Source organism: Mchenga conophoros, linkage group LG16 (genome assembly GCF_057382185.1).
Source record: "Mchenga conophoros isolate Kocher_MC1m ecotype Shallow Benthic linkage group LG16, M_conophoros_male_GT1.1, whole genome shotgun sequence".
NCBI classification, from domain to species: Eukaryota; Metazoa; Chordata; class Actinopteri; order Cichliformes; family Cichlidae; genus Mchenga; species Mchenga conophoros.
Window position 1 is genome coordinate 18,821,133 of NC_140541.1, and position 14,026 is coordinate 18,835,158.

The following is a 14,026-nucleotide window of genomic DNA, read 5'->3' on the forward strand; positions in this document are numbered from 1 at the left end:
CTTTTAATATCTGACATCATTTTATTCAGTGTCACAAACCTTAAAACTTATAAGAACTTTCAACAAAGAAAATTTATTACAGAATAAAGGAAAGCAGCTGGGCCAGAGGGACTATCATTGTCAGGCATTCAAAAAGTACTTTGTACTGCGCAGCAACAGCTTGTTTGACTAAAAAACATTTATATACACACAAAATGTACATCTTCAGTCATGTAACTATCACACAAGACAGACAATAAAATACAAAAAACTATCCTATTTACACAAAGGGCAAATGTATAATAACATAGTTTAATTAACCTCACCTTCCACATTTAAAAACTCCTACATGAAGAAAAAAAGACATTTAAAATTATTTTCTAAGACTAGTTAAAATAAGTACATGTGTAAAAAGTCTCACAGTTTATTTACAGTACAGTTGCTACAGTTCACTGTGCTTCTGAGGAGTGTGACACTGAAGCGTTAGTCCATTTTGGCTCATTTTGAAGACCGTTTTACCTCTAATGAGTAATGAAGACACCTTCAATGTTATTCTAAATGTCTTTAAAGTTATTTGAGCTTACAGTCATAAGCAGAAACTTCCAGCTGCTTGATTAGGTGGAGACAGTCCAGCTGCACCACTTTTATTTCTTCTTGGGGTTCCACTGAGGCCGCCTGAGCAGAGGGTTTCGAGCCGTGGTCTCTCTGGACTCAGCCTCCCAGCCTGGCGCTGGAGACGAAGGCTGACGCTGCCCCACCTGCTCTACGCCGTCTTCTTCGTGAACATTTCTTAAGTCGTCCACCGAACTGTTGTTATCATCAAATGAGGAATTTAAGCGGCGAGGACGAGGCACGCGGGAATCACTGTAGGAGGAGTTTGTCCTGAACACACCCTCCCCCGTACTGCTGCTCTCTTCATTCAGAACATCAGTAGATGGCACTTCTTCCAGAGTGCCCAGCCTGTGCAGAGGTATCATGGCTTTGGAGGAGGAGGAGCGTGCGGGCTTGCCAAACCGGGAGCGTTGAGATGGGTAGGCAACTTCTGATAGGGTCTCATGATCATCTGGGATGAGATTGAAAACAAAAAATAAAATGGTAAAGTACACTCATACTAACACGCTCACTATGACAACATGGTTATGTTTAATGAGTAATGAAGACACCTTCAATGAAGACACCAACAACTTGTCAAGTAGACTCAATCACAAAGTACAGGTAAAGTCAATGTCCTAAACCTTACCTGTGCTGATTCACAAATCAGATGCTGACCTGATCGTGGAGCTAAACATTTCATGGCAATGCGTTTGCACTCACATCATAAATGTTGACCTCATAGTGGTGTTGGACAAGTGCCGGTTTATACCCTTCATGAGGAAGGCAAAACTGTTCAAGTTTTGTTGTCCACGAATAATGTGGGTAAATTATTCATCCATTTTCATTCATCTGGTTGAAGCCCAATTCTGCGACCATCATAGAGCTAACCCATGAGGATAAACAGCCACACACACTCACATCTATTCCTACAGTCAATTTAGGATCACAGATAAGTCCTCAAAAAGCCTTGCTGCTTGAATTGAACCCTAACATAAGGAAAAAGGCTTCAGTGCTTTTCAATCGTTTCCTTTAGCAAAGGATCCACTGAACCTACCTTTATGAAAGGAAGGTGAAATGATGCCATCCTACAAATTCTAGCAATACACAAACCAGCCACTCAAGAAACCAACAAAGTGGTACAAATCATTCAAATGAGCATTACAAGTGCTTTGTTCTAGCTGCCATTGGTCGAATGGACAAATTATAGCTTTGTTACTGTGTGGGTTACACAATGCTTATTATTAGTTGTTGTTTCCAGTATTTTGTACTATGCTTATTTGTTGTCTGTTGTGTTTGCACTGAGAGTGTACATGGTAGGATGGATGGCTTGCTGCAGAACAAATCTAACCACAAGAACAAACTAACCTGAACCTGTTTTCAATTTCATGCCATAACCTGCTGGTAAAAACTCGACATTTTGAAGAACAGCCTCTTAAAGCTGCTGTTGAACCACGAACGTTACGCTTCTGTGATAAAAATCTAGTTGTCAAGCTGCTGTCTTGAATGTAGATTGATATCTACAAGCTCTCCCTTTTGGTTCATTCTTATATGTGCACATCGCTCTGTTTTGGGGAGGGGGTTTCTGTTTTTTCAGGAGACACATACTGTGACATTAATGAGACTGACAAAGTCTTATTAATAGTTTTGGGGGTGGTTTTCTGATACCAGGGAGATCATTTACTAGCTTGGACCACATCCTCATTTATATTTGACTCCATTTCTAGTAGATAATGGCAGATAGCGTAAGCAAGAATCGAGGCAGCGGTTTTGGGGAGGTCTCGGAGGGGGACTGGCGGCAGCTTCCGGGCCAGACAGATCTCTCTGTAGTAATGAGAGTGAGATGAACTGAAAAAGGAAGAGTGGGACAAGAAAATGAAAACAGCTTGTAGTGCAGGGGTTTCATATACAGACAGAATTGTAAAGGGAGTCCCGCTCCTAAGATTCAGATGAATTATCGACAAAGCACTTCATTTGTTCTGTGCACACTGCTGAGAAAAGACAATTCATTTCAGTTCTGATGAATTAAGGCTCGAATCAGGTTGAAAAATTCCAAACTTTGTAAGGAAGTGACGTTTTCATCATTTATTCTCATTTATATGAAGGGTAAGGTTGTGTTAAGGGATTTCAAAGATAATCTCAGTTTACCTGTGTAGTGCCACCTCGCAGCATCAAATCTTGACTCCAGACTCTTTCCAGCAGGAAGCGAGAAATACTTGTGTGTCCTGGGCACGTTCTAAGAATAACAATGGGGAAAAAACTTGATGAAAAGTGGTGAGAACATTTAATCTAGTGTTTGAATTTCATGTGTGAGATAATCAGCTCAAAAAGAACATTTGTGACTGTTATTTGCCCAAAGTACTTCTAATTAAGACCCCGGGGATGTACCGAAAATCCCAACCCACGCTCCCAACAAAATAAATAATTAATTAAAATAATACAAATAAATTGGGCAAGGTAGCTTACCGATGACTGACAACTACGAGGTCGGAGGCTTCGTCGAATGGTGGCATGGCGCCTGATCAGTATCTCTCTGGTCTGGCTGTCATTGGGCAGAGCATGTTTTCCTCTGTATGCCACCGTCTAAGTCCAAATACATAAATTAATTATCTAATTACAAATAACAGAAAGTCAGAGAACCACACACGGAAAACACACAGTGAAGACATAGACTTAAAAACTCCATAAACAAAATCCATGACCACTGTCAATGCCAGGGACTTGGGACAACAGAGGTTCCCACGAATGGACGGTTCAGACGCTCTTAGTGGGGACTGCATTGTTTAAAGCTCAGGTTACGCCACCAAAACTGGAAACACCCGTTTGAGGCAGGGGTAGGTGTCTGTATGTGGACTGCTACCTTAACCTGTTCCATGCAGTAAACCCACCCCTGGTTCTGACCTGCAGCCATTAGTTAAACCAAAAACAAACACAGCTGCCTTTAAAACCCTCCAAAGGTCACCACTGTGTTTTATAAAGAGGTCGCATGACAATATTATGGGCCTGTATGATGTCACCAGAAGCCAACACGGTTTACAGTTAGCATTTTTATCAAATATAATGCATTTTAAAAATAAATTAATAGTGACACGGTGACGTCAGTTTAGTGTGAAAGAATCACAAATATGTGAAAAAAAGACTTGAAACAAGGAGCTATTGATAAAGCTATGTGATAAACTGTGAAACCACAGAAGAAACTCCATCAAAGCATCAAAGAGTCTGTTAAAAGGGCGATGTCATGCCACTAATGGAAAAGTACTGCTGGCCACTGCCTGTGGCTATGCAAAACAGCACCGAGTTTCACTTGGTGGGATCGTCGGTATGAGAAACAGAACAACATCGAGGGGTGCTTTTCTTGTTTGTGTCAAATTAACGGACATTTTTCAAACTTCATGTTTTTCAAGTAAAATGCAAAGAGGTGCAGCTGCACGTGGCTTTATTTTAGTCATCTTTATCGGGGATTTTAATCGTTTTTAAGCAGTTGAGCATGTGCAAAGCTGATGCTGAACTACGTTACCATGTATGCAAAACAAACAAAGGTTCGAGTTTCACACTTCTGAGATGTGCCGTCATCTGGCAAAAGTTGACAATGACAACGCTTAAAACGCAAATGGAAAACTTATACATTAAATTACATTTTCTACAAATAACCATTGATATTAAAAAAACAAACAAAAAAAACCCGCTAACATCAAACTATGGTAGTGATAGTTTTTGTGTATTATTCATGTCAGTGTAGCTGGAAATTGCTCCATCGTTACTGAAGAGATCCGTCACCAACTTCAGACTAAAGAAACGTTGATGTAAAAATGAATGACATGTACAGATCTTAACATTTCAAACTGCAAAAAGTATATCAGCAAAATGTAATAATTCAGATTAAGTAATTAAATGAATCAAAGATACAAAAATTGCTTTATTGTAAAAAGGAAGCTTTTTATACATTATATATTATATTAACCTGTCTGGAATTTAAACAGCTTCTTCTGTTCTTCACCTCCTTCTGCTCAGCACTCAAACATGTCAAATATGACAGGTGCTTCCAACTAGTTTGCTGTTTTAATGAGTTTATTGTTTAACTATAGGTATAGTTTTTTTTATTGTATAGGCCTTTAGTGTCATTTCAATAAAATGTTGCAAAGATTAAGCACAACATTTGCTCCAAAGTGAAAAGAAAGTGGAAGAACTACCACAAGCATAAATCAACTATTTAAGTGCAGTATTTGATTAAAAATTCGCAGCTACTTTCTGACACAGTGACAGACAAACTAAACAGAAACCAAAAAAAGAGCATACAGCAAAGATCCTTTCTTCATCTTACCCGCTCCCTTATCTTGTACATGTTCTTGGACAGGATGTCGTGGATGTTCCTCAGGTCAGCAGCCAGGAACTTTTTCTGGAGTTTAGAAGAGCTTTTCTTTTCCTCGCTTGATTTTAGAAAAGAATAAGCAATCATTAGTAGCTCTACATTTGGTCTTGACAGGTAGAAGGGAGAGTGATGTGATCAGTGCAAAAGTCATACGTACGAGAGGGAGACGATGGAAGGAGCAGCGCTGATGTCTCCGGACGCCGTGTCCAGGATTTCCATGGCATTCTGCAGCTCTAGCTTTTTATAGAGCGCCACAATACTGGACTCTGCTCTGCTGTCTCGGATGAGGATCTTACGCAGGATTCTGTTGTTAAACTTCATAAACCTGACATTGAGAGAAAGAAGAATTTCACGGACGGTTTTTATATAGTTTTTGGTGTTTTCATGCAAGTTGTGGACAACAAGAAAAATAAGGCATTACCGGCTTTATTATTTAAAACATTCAGCTTTGAAATTTGCATATCAGTCAAACTGTCAAAACCGCTAAATTTGTGTAGGCATGTAATGTAAAGAATCTTTTGTGAATTATGAGGTATGTTTTATCTGTATATGTGGTGCTACTGGACTTTCCCAGCATCCCATCAACACATTTGAGTTACTGTATTTTCAGCCAGTTGCAGATAATTATGCCTAATTATGTATTCTAAGTTTGACATCAGCATCCTGCTGAACTGCCTGAAAGACTGTAGATAAAGTATTAATATGAATAACCTTCAGAAAGCCCTTTTTTGCTGATCAGTTGCTAAGTATGCATGAAAGCATAGTAATAGTAAATAGTCAATAGTAAAAACAAGTTGACATATAGAATTTTTGCAAATCAGATGGACTCAAACTTTCGCATACAGTGTTTGTGGCATAAAAGAACAGTGGTAACAAGAAGCAGGAATGAGGAGGGTTTGTGAGGGTTTGTTTTATTGTTGTTACTGTGAATCATACAGTATTATTCACTACTCATTAGATCTGATGAGCAATATCTGCTAATTTACTGACAAAAGATTAAACCGCGACACCAAAAAAATCTTACTTGTCCTTCCAGTAGAAGCGGCTCCACTGCCCACAGAGATCCTCTATGCCTGCCATTGTATGCTCCATGAGCTGCGAGCAAAGCGCGATCTGTCAGCACCGTGCGCAGAAATGTACTGTCCGATACATGCATGCAGTCTGTGACTTACCCTGCAGTGAATTTCTACATTAATGGTTTCAAGGTTGCGGTTTGTTCTTCGGACGTTGATGAACTCAATCAGAGGTCGGATACTGATGCCCTGTGGGGAAGAGGGAAAAAAGAAAAACACAAATTACTTCGAACACTAGAGTTGTAGATACAGTTGTGGCCAGAAGTTCATATACTCATCATAGACATGAATGTTATGGTAATTTGGGGATTTTAATAATTTCTTTTTCCAGGGTTACCCATACATGGATACACACCCTTTGAAAAACAAGAAATTAGTTATTAACTACTAGAGATGGACCGATCCGATATTACGTATCGGTATCGGTCCGATACTGACCTAAATTACTGGATCGGATATCGGAGAAAAATAAAAAATGTAATCCGATCCATTAAATATCACGAAAGCACCTCACAAAACTTGCAACACGCCGTAACTCGCCTCAGAACGTCGGAGCAGTATGCATCACGTGATAGAGCAGCTGTGGCATGCGGGACCTGTCGGTGGTCTGGATAGCATTTGGAGCTTCGCTAGCAACCCGGCATTTCATCTCCGACAAAGTTATCCCGAGAGAAGTAAAGCAAGTGTGTAAGTCCATCTCTGAATGTTTGTAAAGCATTCCCACGTTAAGCTTAACGAGCGACTGCCTCTCGCTCTCCGGCTGCTACTTCAATCGTGAAACTGCTAATGATCAGCTGATCGGCTTTTCTGTCGTGAGTCTCTCTTGTTTGTTTTTGGCCCACTTTGCGCCAGAAAGAGGAAACCAGCGGCTGAACAACAGCAGCACGTTTAAGCTTGATAAGCTGTTGTTACAATTTATTTAATATTACTTTCTACACCAGGATCTTTTTCTACGTAGCTGACGGCTGGTAACTGTGCAGGGGCGGATCTAGCAAAGTTTAGCCAGGGGGGCCGATAGGGCATTAACTGGGAAAAGGGGGCACAAAGACATACTTTTCTTTCTTATTCTCATTTAAAATGTCTAGCTTTTAATAAATAATTATCTGACACCCAAAGTTTTAATTTGATGTAAAATGAATAGAAGTCAATTACTGTATATAGTGACTATTAAGTCTAATATATATACCCTAGTAAGCTATAGTACATTTTCCTTTGGGAAGGTACAATCTGTGCAGTCTGCAATTTTGTTGAAGAAAGATGTTGAATCTATTTAATATTTCTTGAAAAATAATTGATTTCTGTGCATTTTTTTTCACACTGCATCAAATTAAGGTTGATTACGTTGATTAAGCATCATGAGGTGGAGCGTGAGGGGTGGTTCCCTATTTTTTATTTATTTATTTTTGTTGTTGCTGGGAGTTGGAACCCTATTAGTTAGGTTGCTTAATATTTACGCTAAGTACTCTTTAAAATACCAGAATAGGGAGGATGGTGTAGGTCTAAGTTTATTAGATTGATCAGTATTGCTGAACTATGAAATATTTTTTTTGTATACAGGTATAACAGAATAGCTTTAGTGTAGTTGTTGTTTTAAACTTGAGTATGAACTTGCAGACTTGCAAAATGCAGCAAGATATTTTAAAAAACAGTTTTGTTGATTAAAAAACACTATATCGGATTCATATCGGTATCGGCAGATATCCAAATTTATGATATCGGTATCGGTATCGGACATAAAAAAGTGGTATCGTGCCATCTCTATTAACTACAACTTGTAGTTGTAGCTACAGCTACAAGTTAGAAACGTCTCTCATTTCTAAAAAGCAGCAGATTAAAGTTAAATCAAGTTATTCACATGTGTCACAGCTTCGACGAGGTCTGGAAGAAGACCCAAACTGTCATCCTCAGATGAGATGAAATTATTTAGGATGTTCAGGAACAACCACTGAGGCTCAAGCCTGCCACGAAATGAAAATGGCTGTAAAAAAAATGGCTGCTTCACTCTCTACAGTGAAGGAAGTTTTGCGTTGAGACACAATGAGAGGGTGCTGACCGATAAAAAAAAAGCCCCTACTCCAAAATCAACACCTTCAAGTTTGACTGATAGTTAAAAATCCCTCCAGAAGGCCAAATGGCTCCTGGACAAGTGTTTGGCCACAGTGACAAGAGGCATGTTTGGACAAGTAAAGCACTGGCTTCCAAACATAGGAACACTGTACTAGCTGTCAAGCATGGTGGTGGTAGCATCATGCTCTGGGGCTGTTTCACTGCCAGTGGTTCCGGTTCACTGCACAAAGTGGCTGGACTAAGAAAGGAGGACTACCTCCAAATTCTTCAACCTCAGCTCAAATCAACAGATGGTTGAAACTTAGACACAACTGGGTTTCATAACAGGAAAATGATGCCAAACAAACATGTCTATGAAGGTTCTCAGTCATCCAGGTCATCGTAGTCAAAGGAGCTTGCAAAGAAAAGCGTCTGGACTTCTTTAACCCTTGTGTGGTGTTCGTATTTTTGTTACTCAGCCAGTGTTCATGGGTCTGGTGGACCCGCTAGAGTTTTGGCTTTCCAAATTAACACTATCAAACAATTTTATGTTAAATTACTCAACAGATGTTTACTTCATCCCAATTACAAGACATATGAACAGCAAACATGGTTAATTTTTTCCCTTTACCTTTGTTAGATCACATTTATGAATTAATGTGCTTCTCGTTTTTCTTTTATATAAAATGTTATAAATAAATCAGTTATAATCAAGTGGAGTGAGTGGAAAGACACAACACATTTACATGTGAAAAAATAATTAATTGTTTAATTTTTCTTTTGAAAAAAACTGAACACGGGTCTCACAGACCCAAACACCATACAAGGGTTAAGTTACTTGAAGACGTTTCACCTCTCAATTTCACCTCTGAAAGAAGCCATCTATGTCCACTGTGAGCGACCATCTTTGAACAGAGGTGGTGGTTTACGACACCAACTCTCTGCCATCTATAATCCAGCTTTGAGTTCCCTCCCCAGACGCCTTAACGCCCACTCACATCCTGGGCCATCTGACCTCAGGAATTCGCATGATAAGGTGGGGCCAGGTTTCACAATGAACTCACCGGAAACTCTGGCTGATTGGGACCCACACCCAGTTTCACACCTTGGCTCAGGCGATTAGAGGATCATCAGGGGGTCCTTTTGTCCCTCTGTGGGGGGGATACTCCCACTAGGTTTATATCTGGGACTCTCCACCATTTGACCTTAGAACTGAAGAAGCTTCTCGGATGAGAGGTGAAACGTCTTCAAGTAACTTAAAGAAGTCCAGACGCTTTTCTTTGCAAGCTCCTTTGACGTCAAACAGACATCAAAACAGGTTTTGGATGGATCGATAAAGGAGGCTAACGGGCTTTCCGGAATAGTCTCCTCAAAGCTCAGACCTCAACCCTATTGATAGTTTGTGGACTACACTTAAAAGCCGGGTCTGTGCAACAATTTAAATAATCTCTACCAGCTCTGCCAAGAAGAGTGATCAAATATCCAGCTAGAATTGTTGATGGCTACCAAAAGTGGTCGACGTACAACTTTGTAATGGGCATTTAAATATTAGTGAAGGTGTATGTACTTGTGCAGCCAATCCTTTTTATTGTTTATTTGTTTAAGTCAATAAAGATGTATGCTGTACAATCATTCCACCCTGGAAAAAGAAGAGTTCAAAGAAATCAATAAATGCCCAAAATTATAATGGCATTCATGCTCATAATGACTGTGTGTAAACTTTTGATTACAAGTATAAGAGACACAGTTTAGAACCAAAGTAATTTCCCCTCATTTTAGCAGCCATGAGGTTGAACTTTGTAAAATGTCTTTTTTGGAAGGTAAAAGTTCAGATGCATACATGCATTTTATATATCATACAATAAATGTTCTGTATTTCTTCTCTAAGGATAACAGTGTATATGATTAGAAATTAAAAGCTTGAGTTTATCAGTGTATATAATACATATAATTTTGAATCGGGTCTCAGTTTGTTTGTTTTTTAACTGGACAAAAATAAATGACACCAAACAGCTCACCAAGATTCTGTCTCACTCCTAAATGTGATTTTAAAGAAAAAATCATTTTCTATCTCATTCCACTGCGGGGACAAAAGAAATAACACCTTCATTCAAGTTATTCAGAGCATACAGACTTAAAAATATACCTACACAGATGTTCCCTTACCTGAAGAAAGACGGTGAAGAGGATAACTGCAATGGTGGCAGTGACAAAGAGCTGCTTGCGGCCAATGGTATCAGGAAGCGTGAAGGCAAGGGCGAAAGAAACTGCACCTCGCAGACCTCCATATGCGAGACCAAACTGATCTTTCATGTTGAATGGGATGGTGCGGAAAGGGTTAATGATCTGAGTCAACACCAAGATACCTGAGAGGGAGAGGCAAGAAAATATCAGAGGTTTCATTATCAACAAGTTTAAAGCTGTTCTGCATATTATATTATGTTGCCAAAAACTCTGTTTGTAGAGATAAATCTGCAGAGAAGTCTGGACATTTCCTTTCAGATTCAACAAGCATTTTGACAACATTAAGCTCTCGGTTTTTGACCAAAGTTTTGGTGGTTTTTCGTGGAAACCAAAACAGACTGAGAAGACATACTGGGCTCAATATTGGTTGGCTAGATTCAACATTAAAAGATTACCTGTCAGTTTTACATTCACAGCTTATTTTCTTAGCAGCACTTTCTGTCTTCCTTGCATTTCTTTGCACATATAGCAGCAGTAGCTCTCAGCCTTTGCTCCACTAGATAACTGCAGTCAAACAAAAACCTGAGCTTTAACACGACACAGATAACGCCGGTCATTTCCTTACCCAGACCTCTCCATACAAAAGCAAACAGCAGCGTGAAGAGGATGTAGCCCCAGTTCCACTCATGGTCAGTTGTGATGGTGACGACCCCTAAGAAGAAGAAGATGAGCGTCTCCGAGATAGAGGCAAGCATCTTAATCACGTGTCTGATGGTCGTGCAGGAACGCTGCGAGACGTTTTCCTCGACGTAGTACTTCATGGTGAGGGCACAGGTTATAATGCTGCAGAAGCACATGGGCACAGAGGGTTTGTGGGAAGTATTTGGGTAAACTTTTTGTTATTCTTCTTTCTTTCTTTAATTCTGTAAATGTTATAAAACCTACTCACGCCATGATGGATGAGATGGCAAACAGCTCTGCCACCAGATAGGCCAGGTAGCTGTACATGAATACGAAGAGTGGCTCGATTTCTCGGACCTTGGAGGTGAATCTTGTGGTGAAGGCTGCCACAAAGCCAAACAGGATGCCAAATGCCATCCCACCGAGCCCCACAATGAAGAACCTCGCCACTCCAATGAACACATCCACCGGCTCCACCACCGGCATTTCCGCAACAAAGCTGAACATGTTGTACAACACCTAAAAAATTAATAAATAAATATGCACACTTTCTTTCTTTTTTGCACCTATGCACCATATCCCACATATGCTAGTCAGAGGTCAGGTGTGGTGTCAGGCGCTGTGGCCTCTAATGACGCCTTTCCAGATAAGAGTGATTTACTGGAAATATTTACTCTGCATTGTTTGCAACTTGATAATCAGATTTTCACCAAACATACTGACTGAGTCATGGAAAAGGTGCATTAGGTAAAGTAACCAGCTTTGTTCCTCCTTAATCTACCATTCCTGCCTGGGCAGTATGAAGCTTTTGCTACATGAAAACACATGACTAACATCGACTCGCATGAACCCGATGGCGTATTTAGCCACACCATTTCACTGCATTTCTCAAAACTGAGTGCTTTAAACTTTAAATGCATGACGTGTACCAAAACTGGATAAAAAGGGATCATCGTGTGCAGATAATTAACGACTTAAATGCAAGATGAAGTGGAAAAAGTTCTGCTAGACCATCAGATCCAGTTCAAGACACAGACAATAAAGATTCTTTGCACATAGAAAAGCCACCACTAACAAAGAGGCCTGTCTGTAAAAGATTAGTTCTGAGATTAACAAGGTCAGACTATTGTTCTGTTTGGGAGAAAACATTAACAGCAAATGAAGTTTTGTTTGCTTCTTATGGCTGTGGGAGTCTTTCCTCTGAGTTTATTAAATCCCTGAGTTTGTGGACAAACTACATGTGGACAAACCCACACAAACAAATGTAACTGCGACCAGAAACTGGTTTGACAGCATCTGAGCAAACGGACTGAATTGTGCTTTATAGACACATTTGTTTAATGTGTATAACATTCCCTTAGTTCAGTTTTTCCTCCCTGGGTAATTTCTGTTTAGAAATCTTGCCAGCACACAGACGGTTCTCTCCCACACATTCTGTCCTCGTACATGCAACCCGGAGAAGAGAAGGGAAAACACAAATATGACCAGTATTTCATGAAACCTGAGCTTATTGTAATAGTCATGAAATTAAATGCCTAACCATGTCTGTAAATGGTGGGTGGTGGTTGAAATGGTCTCCACAGGAAACTACATGTATGAGACTGTGACATAGAGAGAAATAGCAAAAAATATTCTTAAATCAGTGTAAAATGCTAAATATATACTCTTTGTGGAGCACATGCAGAAGAGTAAACTGCACTGCCGTGCTGGGTACCTGGCTGTGTATTTGTCACTGGAACAAAACAATTGACACACAAGAACAGTTTGCAATTGCCCCTTGCTCACAGTCAAGTGTTTTAATAACAAATAGCAGTCCGCTCACTCACCACAGTGACAGCATCATTGAAGAGGCACTCTCCGAACACTACGATGTAGAGCTGCTCGTTCACAGACACGTCCTCAAACACGTTAAGCACAGCCACGGGGTCCACGGCCGAGATGATGGCAGAGAAAAGCAGGTTCTCCTGGAGGTTGATGTCTTGCACGCCAAAGGCCGGAATCTGGCATATGGCGAACAGAGAGATGCCGATGCCAATGCTGTTCCACAGCGTCCCCACCACGGCGAACCAGAACACCTGCATGAAAACAGCAACAAAACTGTCAAAGTTGAGCAGGAAGCTGACCAGAGTTGGAGAAACAGTGCCTGATTTGAAACGAACCGTGCCAATGTTCTCAAAGAAAGGCCTGGTGGGCATGAAGTAGCCTGACTCCAGGACAATTAGGGGCAGCATGTAGAGGAAGAAGACATTACTGGTGAGCACAGCGGGGGGCTCCTCGTGAACAGAGTGCATGATAGCGCCCACTATCAGGCCGATGCTGATGAGAAGGCACGACTCAGGCACCCAGATGGTGATCTTGTGGTACACATGAAAACCTGAAAAGAGGAGGAAAAAAGGTCACAGGGAGCAGCAAGATGAGAAACCACACCTGTTGGCACATATGGGACTGTTACTCACCAATTTTTGCAAAAGAAGCCAGCAGCACCCAAAGAGTAATTTCAAAGGGAATCTGGATTCTTGGATAATTCATTGTAAACACGGGTAAATTATTTTTCTGGTCCTCTGCATAAGTCTGGACTCCATCATTAGGCTTAACCGATGGCAAAATCGTGGCTGCAATTGGTTTAGAAGGTATTTCGCCTCTGGAGCCATGCAGAAGAATTAAAATCATGCAAATAAACAGCAGAGTCCCAGCTTGTCTGATAAAAACTAAATTCATAGTGCAAAAATTAAATAATAGTCTCACAGTAATCCAAACTGGCGTGAATATCAGCGCTGTTAACATTCAATAACTCTAACCAACTTCACAAAAGTTGGCCCGGATGATCGAGTCTTCTTCACAGTGCCGGACTATGACACACCTGCGATCTACCTGAGTCCACGAGTTTCGATACTCATTGGGTGAGACCACGAGCCCTGCTCTGATTGGGCGTCACCTGAGGTAGATAAAAAAGGTGGGACGAGGCGTTTCTGTGCGATTCAGGGGCCAGTGGCGAGTTTCGGTGACAGAAGTTTCAGCTTTCACGTATAAATCACGTGTAAATGACAAATAACAAAGGTCTATGGGTGCACTCAAGCGAAAGATCACAACACCCCTCATGATT

General features: G+C 40.5%; 1 protein-coding gene across 1 annotated transcript; it reads right to left on the bottom strand.

The window, feature by feature from the left end:
* Nucleotides 1-73: 73 nt before the first annotated feature.
* On the bottom strand, nucleotides 74-13,755 carry slc9a2 (solute carrier family 9 member 2). The gene is made up of 13 exons (XM_085249528.1): nucleotides 13,380-13,755; nucleotides 13,083-13,297; nucleotides 12,750-12,998; nucleotides 11,192-11,442; nucleotides 10,868-11,085; nucleotides 10,225-10,424; nucleotides 6,112-6,201; nucleotides 5,964-6,034; nucleotides 5,097-5,264; nucleotides 4,892-4,997; nucleotides 3,037-3,153; nucleotides 2,719-2,806; nucleotides 74-1,042 (listed from the first exon to the last, which is right to left on the bottom strand). The coding sequence occupies exons 1-13, from the start codon at nucleotides 13,705-13,707 to the stop codon at nucleotides 624-626; spliced, it is 2,520 nt and encodes an 839-aa protein (XP_085105654.1). The 5' UTR covers nucleotides 13,708-13,755; the 3' UTR covers nucleotides 74-623.
* Between the last annotated feature and the right edge of the window lie 271 nt (nucleotides 13,756-14,026).

Excerpts from the sequence above, each read along its gene's own strand:
- slc9a2 (XM_085249528.1), bottom strand. The coding sequence starts at position 13,707 with ATGTTAACAGCGCTGATATTCACGCCAGTTTGGATTACTGTGAGACTA. Across the intron at positions 10,425-10,867 it reads TTTTGTATGGAGAGGTCTGG|GTATCTTGGTGTTGACTCAG; the intron begins GTAAGGAAATGA and ends TCTCCCTCTCAG. Across the intron at positions 6,035-6,111 it reads ATGTAGAAATTCACTGCAGG|CTCATGGAGCATACAATGGC; the intron begins GTAAGTCACAGA and ends CTTTGCTCGCAG.